At 53.6% G+C, this 13,764-nt stretch overlaps 1 protein-coding gene across 3 annotated transcripts; it reads left to right on the top strand.

Moving 5' to 3' along the window:
- The first annotated feature begins 1,264 nt into the window (after nt 1–1,264).
- On the top strand, nt 1,265–9,381 carry S1PR1 (sphingosine-1-phosphate receptor 1). Of its 3 annotated transcripts, none has more exons than XM_080649331.1 (2): nt 1,265–1,389; nt 6,714–9,381. In XM_080649331.1, exon 2 carries the CDS (start codon nt 6,865–6,867, stop codon nt 7,987–7,989), a length of 1,125 nt encoding a protein of 374 aa, XP_080505457.1. In that variant the 5' UTR covers nt 1,265–1,389; nt 6,714–6,864; the 3' UTR covers nt 7,990–9,381. The 3 variants fall into 3 exon arrangements, with proteins under 3 accessions (XP_080505457.1, XP_080505455.1, XP_080505456.1); XM_080649329.1 differs by lacking the exon at nt 1,265–1,389 and adding an exon at nt 4,945–5,230; XM_080649330.1 differs by lacking the exon at nt 1,265–1,389 and adding an exon at nt 5,323–5,462.
- The last annotated feature ends 4,383 nt before the right edge of the window (nt 9,382–13,764 follow it).

Raw genomic sequence — 13,764 nt, 5'->3', positions numbered from 1 at the left:
ACGAATGCCTCTTTAACATGGCAGAAAATCTATGGTACTGTTTAAAATGCTAATCGAGAAAACGGGGGAGTGAACACGGGCTTTGGGATTTGCGGGTCACCACCAGAAGAACATCGGTAGGACTTCAAGGTGGCTGGGAGGCGCAGCGGACCAGAGTGCCTCCGAGGACTGATGTTCCGCCTTGCAAGTTTTGCACTATTTGTGTTGTTTTTTTAACCATGTGCCTGTATTAATTTGATGAAAAAATAACTTAATTTGTAAGTCAAAAAGGCAGCGAGTGGAAGATGGACAGTGGATAGAGGTGGTGGAGGGTGAAGAATTCCCTCTGTCCTGTGGGAGATTCTTTATACACACGCAGCTCTTTATCCCTCCCCACGACTGTGGGAGAGAAATGTCACTGTGCCGCTTGAGAGATGAGGAAACCGAGGCTCAAGGCAGTTCCAAGACGTTGCTCAGCGTCACGCCGCTGGAAATGGGCCGTGCTCAGGCCGACCCCAAGTCTGTCATCCGCCAGCACGTAGTTTGGAATGTTGGCAAATAAGAGAAGAAAGAGATTCTCTTGGGACCTAGCATAAGGGAAGGCAGTAAGTTTCTGGTAGAAGAAGCACACAGATAGTAACGTGAGTTGAAGGTCACCAGAGGCCAAAAATTGAAAATATGAGAGAGAGCAGGAATCACTGAGCTGAGCCTCAGGAAGGTGGGCAGGGGCGGAGCTCAGCAATACGGGGAGAGCTTGCCCAGGGCAGGAGACACTGTGGCTGGCGGTGAGCGGGGGAAGCTGTTACTGAGCTGGAACTTCGGGAGAAGGGAATGGACGTGTGATAACGGTTCTCCGGAAGCAGGAGGCTAGTGAGGCTTTGCGTACAAGAGAAGGGGAGCCTTGGCTCTAACCTGGGGTTGCGGGGAGTAGCGTTAGCAAACGTAGCAAAGAAGAACACAGCTCTCCCGCCCGGCTGGTGTGGCTCGGAGGTGGAGTGTCCACCCAGGAACCCAGAGGTCACTGGTTTGATTCCAGGTCAGAGCACATGCAGGCTGGATGCCCAGGAGGGGGTGTGCAGGAGGCAGCCGGTCAGTGATGTTTCACTCTCACTGATGTTTCTATCTCTCTGTCCCTCTCCCGGCCACTCGCTCTAAAAATCAGTAAAGGAAAAAAACATTTTAAAAATACCGCTCTTCTAGTTAAATATAAATAAACAAGTCATTGCTTTTTTGTTTTGTTTTTTAGCATCTGTCCCAAACGTCGCATGGATTTTCCCCGGCGAGCCTCACAGAGAGACACGGAAGCATGCATAAAGAACAGCAGCGCTGCTTTGAAATCGAGATTTGGAGTGGGGCAGCCCCAGAGTGACTGGGTCATCAAGCTGTGACCGAGGTGCCATGGGAAGTAAGGTAGGAATACCGGGCGTGGCCTCCAGGCAGCAGCGGAAGGGGAGATGGGCCAGCGGCCAGGAGGTGGCTTGAGGATGCGATTCTTAGGGCCTCTCCCGAGAGTCCTGGGAAGAGGCACGTGTGGGAACCAGAGACGGGGAATTGGCAGGGAAGCCATCGCTGCAAATAGCCCCGCTTCCCTCCTCCTTCTGCCTGGTGGTCATCTGTATTTTGCATCCCGTCGGTGTGTATTAAGGGCGAGCATTGCTAAGTAATCACGTGCGAGGCTGAAGCCCGGGGTCAGTATCAGTAACCTGGTCCTCACCAGCAGTGCTCACAGGGAAAGGACGGACGCTGCGCCGTAATGCTTCCGCAGGTGGGAGGCTGCATGTGGTGGTTGGGAGTGGCGGTTAAGGACCTGTAGCCCCGGCTGTGGTCGGTCACAGCCCACGTTAACCAAGCTGCTTACTATGCCTGGACTCAGTTTCCTGGTTTGTAAAGTTAGCCCAAGAATAGCACTCAACTTGAGGGTCATTGTGAGGATCACGTAAGTTAGTATGTGTCACATTTTGAATCTGGAATATTAATACGGAAAGCATTACAGGTAGATGAGAGGTTTTTATGAAAAGTCATTAGTCTGCAAGACATTCACGGGGTTGGGGCTGGGTACGTAGGCAGAGCACAGGAGACTTTTAGAGCAGTAAGCATACTCGTGTGATACCATGTGATGGATACGTGTCAGCATACATTTGTCCAAACCCACAGAATGCACAGCAACCTCACGGCGGAACCCTGAGGTGAGCCATGGACTTGGCTGATGATGATGTAGCCATGTCGGTTCATCGGTTGTAACAAATGCACCAGGTCTCTAGTGAGTGATGCTCACCATGGGGGAGGCTGTGTGTGGTGAGGGGAGAGGGTCTCTGGGGGATCTCTGTACCCTCCACTCAATTTCGCTGTGAATCTGAAACTCTTAAAAACAAAATAAAGTCTTAGTAATAAAAAAGTGGCAAGAAATAAAAATAACATTTTGTAAAACATTTCATCCAAAAGAAAATGCTTCGCCGAAACCGGTTTGGCTCAGTGGATAGAGCGTCAGCCTGCGGACTGAAAGGTCCCAGGTTCGATTCTGGTCAAGGGCATGTACCTTGGTTGCGGGCACATCCCCAATAGGAGGTGTGCAGGAGGCAGCTGATCGATGTTTCTCTCTCATCGATGTTTCCAACGCTCTATCCCTCTCCCTTCCTCTCTGTGAAAAATCAATAAAATATATTTTAAAAAAAAAGAAAAGAAAATGCTTCCTGGTGAAAAAAAGGGACATTCGTGAGTCTCGTGAGTGTAGTTTCGTTGTAGGTTTTACATGTGAGATTTCTAGACTACAGAGTGGAAACAAGCGGTTTCCCAGGCCTTCACTGGCACACCTTGGCACACATTTTGCAGACGCCCATAGTCCGGACATCAGTGCACGTTCAGCCGAGGCTGGAGGTGCCGCCCGCGGTGCCTGCACTGTCTGCTGGCGGGAGGCGTGCGACCTGGGAGCCCTGGCATAGGCAGCATTCAAGTCTGGGAGCCCAGCTCTGCCACTCACCGGCTGAGACGCAGGCTGTCTGAATGACACTTCCCTCACTTAAATGACCAACAGTGCCTGCCTCCCAGAGCAGTGGCATTAAATCAGATCATCGAGCATGCCCCATGGAGGCTGGACGTGCAATGCACTTAAATCCTTCCCTTTGAGGAACTCATACATGTGTGGGCGGGTGGAGTTTGACAAGTCCCCGTTGGGTTGTGCTGGGTTAACTCAACTGATCTCCCTTTTCATATGAAACTAGAGGCCCGGTGCACAAATTCGTGCATGGGTGGGGTCCCTTGGGGTGGCCTGCAGGGATCAGGCCCCAGCTGGCGCCCCCAGCCTCACAGCCCCAGCTCATGCCCCCAGCCCTGCAGCCCCGCCTGGCACCCTGCCATGGCCTGCTCCACCATCCCACCTGCAGGGCGATGGTCGGGGGCTGGGTCCCCCCACCCCCCGCCCAGTCCCTCAACGCCTGAGAGCCCGGCAGCCCCCTGCCTCCATCACTGGTCGCTGGTTGCTGTCTACGGGACTATCGTTGGGGTGATCAGGGCCCCTCCCCACACACACACGCCTTGTCCTGCACCACCCGCTCACCTGCTCCACCATCCCGCCACAGTCCCACTCTCTCAGGGCCCATGAGGGCTGGTAGCGCCTCCACTGCCACCGGCTGCCAACACCCACCATGTTCCGCGCCGCCCCCTGGTGGTCAGTGCATGTCATAGCCAGCGGTGGAACTCCCGGTGGGACAATTCGCTTATTGAGCCTTTATTAGATAGGATGGGATAAGTCCTCGAACCCAATCAGAGGCGTCTGAGGGCCCCTGCTCTGTCTCCAGCTGGTGCGCACTGAGAGGTTGTTGAACTTGTGGGTAGGCGTCGCACGGTTGATGAGGGCTTTCAGACAGCTGTGAATTAACCGACACTTGGCTTCTTCTTTTGCAAACTCATAAGATCCCATAAGCCAGGGGTCTGTTGTTTATTCACCAAGCCTCCTTCTGAGTCATTCAGGTACAGGGCGTGTCTGATTGAAACTGCACAGCGGAGACCTTCTGCATTCACATCTGCAGGGATGGGAAGCAGTGTGACCCGGCGCGGGGTGGGACTGGCTTCGCCGCAGTGCGCAGGGCAACGTGCCATGCGCTGGTCACACAGCTGAGCTGACCCAGGCCACCTCTCAGTCTGCAGCTAAGAGCAAGGAAAGAGTGGGCGAGTTGTGAGCACTGAGGTTTGGGGGCGCCTCCCAAGTAGAAGGGGAGAGAAGGGCGCCCGCCCCCCGCTGGGCGGCAACAGGCCCTGCGGGGTTAGGGCTGGGCCAGGCCCGGCGGCTCTTCCCCTTGGAACTTCCTGAGCTGCCCAGGCGTTAGTAAACTTCGTGGGCCGGGCAGCTGCCCACCTCCTCAAAGGCCTCTCCCCGCTGGCCAGAATCTGGGGCACACTGCCTGCCCGGGCGCCCAGCTGAGGGAGGGGAACCCCCCCCCCCCACAGCACCTCGCGGGACGCTGGCCCATTTCACCCTGCGCCCGGGAAAAGCCACTTTCTGCCCCTCAGACCACAAGTTTCGAGGCGGCGGGACGGGGTGGGAGTGGAGGTGGGGAGAAGTGGAGGGACGTCCGGCACCCCCCTCCCTGGCCCCTCGCTCCGCAGGCCTCTCGCAGCCCCATCCCCAGAGCGCTGGCTCCTGTTCCCCCGCCCCCGCAGCAGCGGCCGGGGCGCCTGGCCACAACCTCGGACCCCATCCCCAAGGGCTGCCTGGGCAGGAGTCCAGAGAGGTGGCTGCGGGCCGCCTGCGGTCCTCTGCCCCCTGGGGCTTTGGGGAGGACAGTCTCCAAAGGCCCTCCGCCGCCTCCCCTTCCGAACGGGGAGGTGGTCTCTACCGCCGCGGAGGAGGCGGGCGGCGCGGTTTATACTTAGTCCAGGGGGCACCAGGCTCCGCCCCTCGGTCGTTTTTTCTGTCGTCCGGGGGTGGGGTGGGAGGGGCTCTATTAGCTTCTGCCCCAGATCTTTCCTGGACAGTGAGTCTCAGCAGCCGAGATCCGAGCCGGGGGCAGCGGCCGCCGGGGAGGGCGTGGGAGATCGGGGCTGCCTCTCCCCGCCTCTTCCTTAGAGGTGCGGGGTGACTTCAGCTGGCGGCGCGGCGCGAGGGCTGGCCAATGGAGTATGCCGCTGCGGAGGGAGGGGACCCCGGCTCCACAAGTTTCTGCGCGGCGCTGTCAGGCTCCGGCAGCAGCAAGATGACGGGCGCGCGGCGCGGACCCAGAGCTCCCCAAACGCCGCTCCGTCCCGCCTGAGCGAGGTAGGGCGCGCGCCGGGCCGGGGCGCCGCGTGGCCGCAGAGCGCGGGCGTCCCAAACGCGCTGTCAGACCCGGAGGAAGCAGAACAAAAACTTTTCAAACACCCGTCTGGGGCGCTGGGAACGGGCATCTCTGGGCCGCGGAGGAGCCCAGCCCGCCGGCTGCTGGGGCGCTGGTGGTTCTGAAGCTTGGAGAGGGGTCAAGTTCCAACTGTCGAGCCAGCTCGGGTGGGAGGTGGGGAAGCTGCGGGGGGTCGGAGGGGAAGGGGGGGAGGCGCTTATTTTTGGAAATGCCAGAAACAAAGAGTATTGGGGTGGGGGTGGGGTTAGGGCTCCAACTTGCACGGGCGGGCGGGCGAGGCGAGTGGGGTTAGAGTTAGAGGGACCCTGGGGCTCTGGGGGTCCGCGGCCTCTCCGGCCCCAGGACGGGTGGGGGCCCTCTCGCCTCAGTTACTCCACTTTTATCCGGTTGCCGCGTTACCTCGCAACACTTAACTTAAAAGTAGACTTTTGCTAACCGCGGCCACGCTGCGTTCCCTCCACACTTTCTAGACCTCCGAGGAGGAGGCAAGGTGCCGGGGAGGAAGGTAAATACAAATAACCCGCCCGGTAGCTTCGCCTGGAGCCCGGCGCCCCTCCTGTGAGGGCTGCAGAGCGTTTGGCACGGGCTGGGCTGTGGCGGCATGCCCGGTTACAGGAGCGGGACTGCTCTCTGCAGGAGGGCTGTGCCCACCGAACTGAAACCCTCCGTCTGCAGCGGAGGGCCCCCGGAGCCTCTGGGCTCATTGCAGGCTCACCGGCACCTGGAGAGGTTCTTGCATTGGGCTCCGGAGAAAGAGAAGAAAAGGGCAGGCGCCCGTTTCCCAGTTTATGCTGGGCCAGGGCAGGCGTGGCTGCCCCTCGGACCCTAGACACACCTGCTCCCGAGGTGATGAATGGAGCCCCCAAAGGACTTGCACTGTCCAGTGACTTCGGGCCGGCCTGACGGCTCGTGTGGCCGCGAGGGGCGGCTCTGCTCCCAGGCTGGGCGGTGGGGGCAGAGGTGTGCGTTTTCACCCGCCTTTGGGTCTCTGAGGAGCCCCAGAGCTTGTGAGCCCCAGAGCTTGTGAGCCCCCGCTGGGCGGTGACTGTTCTGGGCGCCGCCAGGAAGCCTGGCGGGGTGCGTGGTGGGAATCAGAGGGCGGAGTGGGGCTCGCTTCCCCACTGTTCCCGTGTCCGTTGAGTGAATGTGACCATGGGGAGAATTTTCATCTCGTTGAGTCGGAGTTTTCAGTTGGGGCCATTTTTGTTGTTGTCTCTCCCTCTCTTTCTTCCCCTTCTTCCTTTTAAAAGATCTTTTTGCAAGGGGTGAGAGTTGGATTTTTTAAACCCCTCTCCCTGCACTCTCCCCAAGTTTCCTTTAAAGACATAAACAAAACGAGCAGGGCCTCAGCGGGAATGAGTGGTGCCTGTGGCTTTCCCTGACTCTCTTTGTAACTCGTTTAAGGCTGCGGTTCCCGAGGCCCTGTCCAGCCCGGAGACGCGGAAAGCCAGGACCTCTGACTTCCAAGCCCTCCGCCTCCGCCTCGCCCTCCAGCGCCCTCTAGCGCCCGCCGGGGAAGCGCCGCCCGGCCAAGGCTCTGGACGCGGGGCGCGCCATGGGGTCCACCAGCAGCTCTCTCTCTGACTACTCCAACTATGACATCATCATCCGGCATTACAACTACACGGGGAAGCTGAGTCTGGGCCAGGACAAGGACAGCGGCCTCAAAGTGACGTCCGCGGTGTTCATCCTCATCTGCTGCTGCATCATCCTGGAGAACATCTTCGTCCTCCTGACCATTTGGAAAACCAAGAAGTTCCACCGGCCCATGTACTACTTTATCGGCAACCTGGCCCTGTCCGACCTGCTGGCGGGGGTGGCCTACATCATGAACCTGCTCTTCTCCGGGGCCAACACCTACAAGCTGACGCCTGCGCAGTGGTTCCTGCGCGAGGGCAGCATGTTCGTGGCGCTGTCCGCGTCCGTGTTCAGCCTGCTGGCCATCGCCATCGAGCGCTACATCACCATGCTGAAGATGAAGCTGCACCACGAGAGCAGCAGCTCGCGCTCCTTCCTGCTCATCAGCGCCTGCTGGGTCATCTCGCTGGTGCTGGGCGGCCTGCCCGTCATGGGCTGGAACTGCCTCGGCCTGCTGCCCAGCTGCTCCACGGTGCTGCCGCTCTACCACAAGCACTATATCCTCTTCTGCACCACGGTCTTCACCGTGCTGCTGCTCTCCATCGTCATCCTCTACTGCAGGATCTACTCGCTGGTGCGCACGCGCAGCCGCCGCCTGACCTTCCGCAAGAACGCGTCCAAGGCGAGCCGCAGCTCGGAGAAGTCGCTGGCGCTGCTCAAGACGGTGATCATCGTGCTGAGCGTCTTCATCGCCTGCTGGGCGCCGCTCTTCATCCTGCTGCTGCTGGACGTGGGCTGCAAGGTGAGGACCTGCGACATCCTCTTCAAGGCCGAGTACTTCCTGGTGCTGGCCGTGCTCAACTCGGGCACCAACCCCATCATCTACACGCTCACCAACAAGGAGATGCGCCGCGCCTTCATCCGGATCATGTCCTGCTGCCGGTGCCCCAGCACCGACACCCCCGGCAAGTTCAAGCGCCCCATCATCGCGGGCGTGGAGTTCAGCCGCAGCAAGTCCGACAACTCCTCTCACCCGCAGAAGGACGATGGGGACAACCCGGAAACCATCATGTCCTCTGGGAATGTCAACTCCTCTTCCTAAAACGGGGGGCCGCCAGCCCATGGGGAGTGTTCTTGCATGGCCACCCACCGCCCAGTGTTTGGAACAACCGTCTCCGTGCCTGGTGCCTGGACTGCTGCCAGGGAGGAGCTGCCGGAGCCGGAGCCGGAGCCGGAGCCGGAGGGGGGGCGGGGCGAGCAAAGGGCCCGTGACGCAGGGTGGGGTCGGAGGGTACAGTGAGTCCTGGGAACAATGCGCCGGGAAGGGTGGAGAGCGGGCCGCGGGCCGGGAGCCTGCTTCCTCTCCCTGAGCTTTGATTTTGCACTGAGCCAGAGGTTAGCGTGGCCAAGGTCCCGGAGGGCTCGTTCGGCCCCTCCTCGAAGACCAAGGTCCCCTGGAAAGTGTCGTCTGGAGCTTTGAGGAGAAGATGTTTCTTCACTTGAGTTTCCAGCCACGTGCGCACTTCCGCTTCTCTGGGGATGCTCCAGGCCGCACCCCTCCTTCCCCTGCACACCCTTCCTCGACATCCTCCGACTGGGTATCCAAGCGCCTGGCATGCAGCAGAGCTGGGGGGGCCTGGGCCATTGCTCCAGCATCTGTAGCTGGCGGGCTTGTCCAGGAAGCAGACGGAGGCGCTGGAGACGGTTCGGACATGGGAGGCAGTTTCATTTGCTGAGGCCAAAGTTTCCACGCAAGCTGGATCCGTTGTTTTTGGAATTTGGTTGTAGTCACTTCGATTTTTTTTTTTTTTTTTTTTTTTTTTTTTTTTACATCTTTACAATGGAATGTGTGACAGTATCCTGCCATTGTGCCTGAAATCTGCATGGGGAGGCCCGGCTTATCTAATGGTATCAGCCAGGATCCTTCACGTCCCAGGAGAAACCAAGGCCCCACACGAGGAGAACACCCACTTCGGGGGAGGGGTCTCTGGACACCAGGAGGGATTTCCTACCGAATTTGCCTAACAAACACAGCATCGGTCTTTGGCACTTTTGTTGATGTTTATTACGGAGTGTGTGTGAAGCATTTCAACCCGTGGTTGTATCTTGTTGTGTTAAAAGTACTCTTCGTGGTTTTTGAATGTATTGGTTTCAGCATTTTTATTGGATTTTCCTAACCTGTGTTAACACCATTGAATGTGTATTTCTTAAGGAAGTATCACCCTCTTGCGCCCTTAAAGCATTACTTTAACTGGTAGGGGACCCAGAAGTTTCCAGTACAGCTGTTTTTTAACTAGTTCATTGGGCATGTGCGTAAATGTTACAAAGAATAAAATGTATTGCTGTCTCTTTAGTATGGTTTTCAGTGCAATTAAACCAAGAAATGTCTTTTTTTTAAAAAAAAATAGTATTTAATAGTTTTCTGACTTTTGTGGATCATTTTGCACATAGCTTTATCAACTTGTAAACATTAATAAACTGATTTTTTTAAAGATTCCTTTGTGAAGAGCATTTTAAAAATAATTAAAGACCTTCTATTTGACTCTGTGGCTCTTTAGAATCAAGGGTAAAGGCAAATGTCTGTTATTGTTTTAGAAACCACTCTATCTTTTTCAGGAAGAGAAACTTCAATATGTTAACACCAAAGAGTAGTAAAGAATGAGATGAAAAAAACTGCCAGCCTCCAAATACATACCACATGGCAAGGAAATGTCATGGTTTGAGTCTTAAATTGCATCCATGCCAAACTAAACTAAGTCCAATAGTTCTTTCCCAAAACATGGGTTTTAAAAGCAGGAACACAGAACCGTGTGGTTGTAAATCTAACTCAAATCATGAAACTCAATGGTCAGTTCAAATCCACCCACCAAAGCTTGGCTTTCTACCAACATGCTGGGGAAGGGGGGATCTGAATATGGGCGATCATATCAAATCACGTAAATTTTCAGGATTGGTTTCTGTCTTCTCCCAGTCTAATCTCTGAACAATATGGAACTCTGGTATCATTGAAGGAGCGAGTGGTAGGCTGAGTGGCAGACACCTTCTGTCTGAAAACTTTCAGTTCATCGTTTCTGAAAGCTTTAACGTCCCTGGTTATTCATTTCTCCAGCCATAAAATGAGAGCAAGGGTCCTTTACAAGCGAAACAGAATCCTTGCCCTCATGAGTGCTCGGTTTCGTTGGGGATGCAATGAGAGGGTGTGTGTGTCTGGCTCCGCTGCGCTATTGTTACTTTCAGAATGTGTGCTTTCAAGCAGCATTGAGCAAGCACAGGACACAGTTGGGACGTGAAGATAAACCTCCCCTCCTAGCGTAGATGTCATTTCTGGGTAAGGTTCACTGTGGGAAACAGGAGTGTGTTCACTAAGGAAGCCTTGGGTCACAGCCTCCAGTTTCCTGAAGGAAATGCCAAAAATGCTCCAAAGACAAAAGACTGGCAACAGGCGGGAAGGTCTGTCCATCTGTCTGCCGAGGCGGAAGGAATGAGTTCATGGTACACTCACTTCCTAGGGCTCTCAGGACAGAACCCGGTGTAATGGGAAAGCAAGCCCGCTCTGTGTTTCTGTGGGCGATAAAGTGGTCCCGCTCTGGGGCTTGTCTTCCTAAGCACCGCGGTGACTCCGGCGACCTGGGGGAGATGAGGCGGGCACCTGGCCCCGGCGGGAATAGGGAACTCAGGGACAAGGGGGACAGCTTCACCTGCCCACCAGTGAGCCCTTAGTCAGTGAGGAGAGGTGCTTGCTCTTGGAGACCCGGGACAGTGCATCTCATTCCGAGAAAGCAGGACAGCCGTGGACTGTGGTTCCCCGGGCACACGTGTGGCAGACCCCTGGTCAAGAATCAACGGCTGCGATGAAGGAATCCTTGGTTGTATCCCAACGTGAATATCTGGTTTTACATCAGTATATCCTGAAAATAGAGGATGGAGAACAATAAACAAACTAAACCTCAGTAGCTATATGTTTATACCAAAATAAACAGCCACCAAGTTTTGGTTAAATCCTGTCGATGTTTTCAAGAGGAGCAAGTCAGACAATCTGAGCAACACTTGACATATTCTTGTAAAAACATACCATTGGCCCTAACCGGTGTGGCTCAGTGGATAGAGCATCGGCCTGCGGACTCAAGGGTCCCAGGTTCGATTCCGGTCAAGGGCATGTACCTTGGTTGCGGGCACATACCCAGTAGGGAGTGTGCAGGAGGCAGCTGATTGATGTTTCTCTCTCATCGACGTTTCTAGCTCTCTATCCCTCTCCCTTCCTCTCTGTAAAAAATCAATAAAATATATTCAAAAAACAAAAAACAAAAAACATACCATTGGCTCATAAATATTTAGTAGAATTACAAAATGATGGCAAAAAATACTTTCTTCCCCAGCAGCATTGAGCCCAATTACAACTTCACAGACATTCAAATAAGAATCTTGTTTTCTAGTCTCATTATATTGTAAGTAGAAAAGTTTCTTTAATAAAGGTGGATCCAGCATTCCTAGAATTCAAATTTTTTTAGGAATGGGAATTTTGCATTCATGTTCATTAGATACTGGATTCTATTTCAGTAATATCAACACTTTGGTTGTGATTCATAGCATCTCTATTTCCTCCTCCATCCCCCAGTGTAAAAAGTCTTATGAAGATTTGAGCTGTGCTTTTTTTTCAGAGAGGATTAATCTCTGCCCGGGAGATGGCCAACCTTAAGGATGTGCCCGAGGCAGTACTCCGGTGGTACTTCCGGCCTAGACTGCGCTTTGGATGGTTTGGACTCTTTGCCCATCCACTCACTACATCACTGGGACCCCTCGTGGTTTCTAGGCGACTACCCGTGCAGCTCTGTTCGGGAGCTACTGCTCTGAAAGAGTGACTTTAGAACAGGGGTGGGCAAACTGTTTGACTCGAGGGCCACCATGGGTTCTTAAACTGGACCGGAGGGCCGGAACAAAAGCATGGATGGAGTGTTTGTGTGAACTAATATAAATTCAAAGTAAAGGAGCGGAGGGGAGAGCAAGAGAACCCTCCGCTCTTTCGGCTCCGCGGGCCGGATAGAACAGCCAAACGGGCCGGATCTGGCCCGCGGGCCGTAGTTTGCCCACGGCTGCTTTAGAAAGACGATGGGCTCTTTGGGGGGAAATCCTATGAAGTGAAGACTTGACGTTTAAGTAGATCTAAATATTAGCAATCCCATTTCAACGGAGAAGCCAGGGACAATACTCGAGTGGCAACATAAAACTGTTCTGACTCTTTGATCTTCTAAAGAGTCACTGGCTCAAAAATTCATCTCTAGCCAGGAACCGTTGTTTACCCACAGCATTTGCAGTAATGAGTTTCTATCATCTCTGTGTAATGTTGAGTTATTCTTTTTTTTAATCTTGTTTGCTCCACACTCAGCTGGAATGATGTTTGCTGAGGACGCCTGACTGATTAGCTCAAACTAGATTCATCTCATTTGTCTCCCAACTAATTAGATCACAGTAGACAGGTCTATGTTTTTCTCTAAATAAGTCTTAAACATCTCGAGGCAGGCATCACAAATAACCAAAGAAACCTTTATAGGATGTTTTATTCTTAGCCTGTGGACACCTTAAGATCTCAGTGACGAGAAATCATAATAAATTGCATCATTTCCCCCACCCTATCTTCCTGCCTTTTTGATGTGTGCTTCACATGGTCCAGGCATAGGGACCCAAAATATTCTTCTTCATCCATCACAGACTTCACTTCCATACTTACTAACTAGACCAGAGGCATCTCGCAGAACACCCAAGCAAGCGATGTCTACTTGAATCGCGAAAAGCTTTTCGATTGTCTACAACGTCAAAGGAGCTAGGAGAGAGAGGAAGAATATAACACTGAGGGGAGGAGTTTACTTCCGTCTTTTCACAGTCCCTGACCCGAGCCAGGACCAAGAGCAACCTTGGTTCGTGGTGAGACATCTCCCCTAACACATCCTGTGTCTTACTCCCTGTATTTTCTCCTTGGACTCGGACTTCCAAATGGTCCCTGTTTTCCGCATGCTCTCTTCTTCATCCCTTTGAGGACTGAAGGATTAAAAGGCAGATTTGGCTGTGTATAATCAGTAGCGTGGATTGCAGATCGGAGCAGGCGTTGCAACATTTTGTGCATTGTGCCTGCCGATCAGCTTCTGGGCTAATAGTGGATAGACAGACACCTTGCAGTAAGTTCATACTATTCAGCAGTTAGAAATGAGCTACTATGGAAAATGGCATCCCTTGCATAAATCTTAAAACCATTAGGTTGGGCCAAAGGAGCCAGCCAGCCACCAAAGGGAACATAATGAATGGTTCCATTTATATGAAATCCAAGAACAGTAGAAACGCATCTGTAGAGGCAGAAATCCGAAGAGTGTTTGCCTGTGGGAGGAGGGTAAGCTAGAAGGGAACATGAGGGAATTTTCTAGATTGTTAGCAATATTCTACATCTTTTTTTTTTTTTTAAGGTGTGGTTTACTTGGGTGTATTCATTGGTCTAAACTTATCCGACCATATTCTTATGACCTGTGAAATTTTTTAAAAAAATCAATATGGCAGACTTGTTAAACTGGACAGCCAGTGAGGCCAGGCTGCTTGTCACTACCTGAGCCAATTCAGCAGAGACAGGGTTGAATCGTAGATGAGCGTTTATTCCAATCCTGCCGAGAATGTGGGAGAGCAGCAGATCACTCACAAAAACCTGCTCTGCAGCCCCGAGAAGCCAGCTGCTTATATAGGGTCGGACAAGGATTACATGGGGAAGCAGGGTTTACATGGGGAAGCAGGAGGCTGGGGTGGAACTCCATTGTTTGGGCAACAAGGTTGTTCATCTTTCCCTGATAAAATTCAGTTCTTGCATGAGAATAGACTGCATTCAAGGTTGACTCCCAGG

The sequence above is a fragment of the Plecotus auritus genome, assembly GCF_963455305.1.
Source record: "Plecotus auritus genome assembly, chromosome: 12".
Lineage (NCBI taxonomy): Eukaryota > Metazoa > Chordata > Mammalia > Chiroptera > Vespertilionidae > Plecotus > Plecotus auritus.
Note: the sequence above shows the minus strand (reverse complement) of the source record. Positions and strands in the feature narration are given on the sequence as shown.

Bases quoted from the DNA above. Each gene is read 5' to 3' on its own strand.
- S1PR1 (XM_080649331.1), top strand. From the start codon at position 6,865: ATGGGGTCCACCAGCAGCTCTCTCTCTGACTACTCCAACTATGACATC.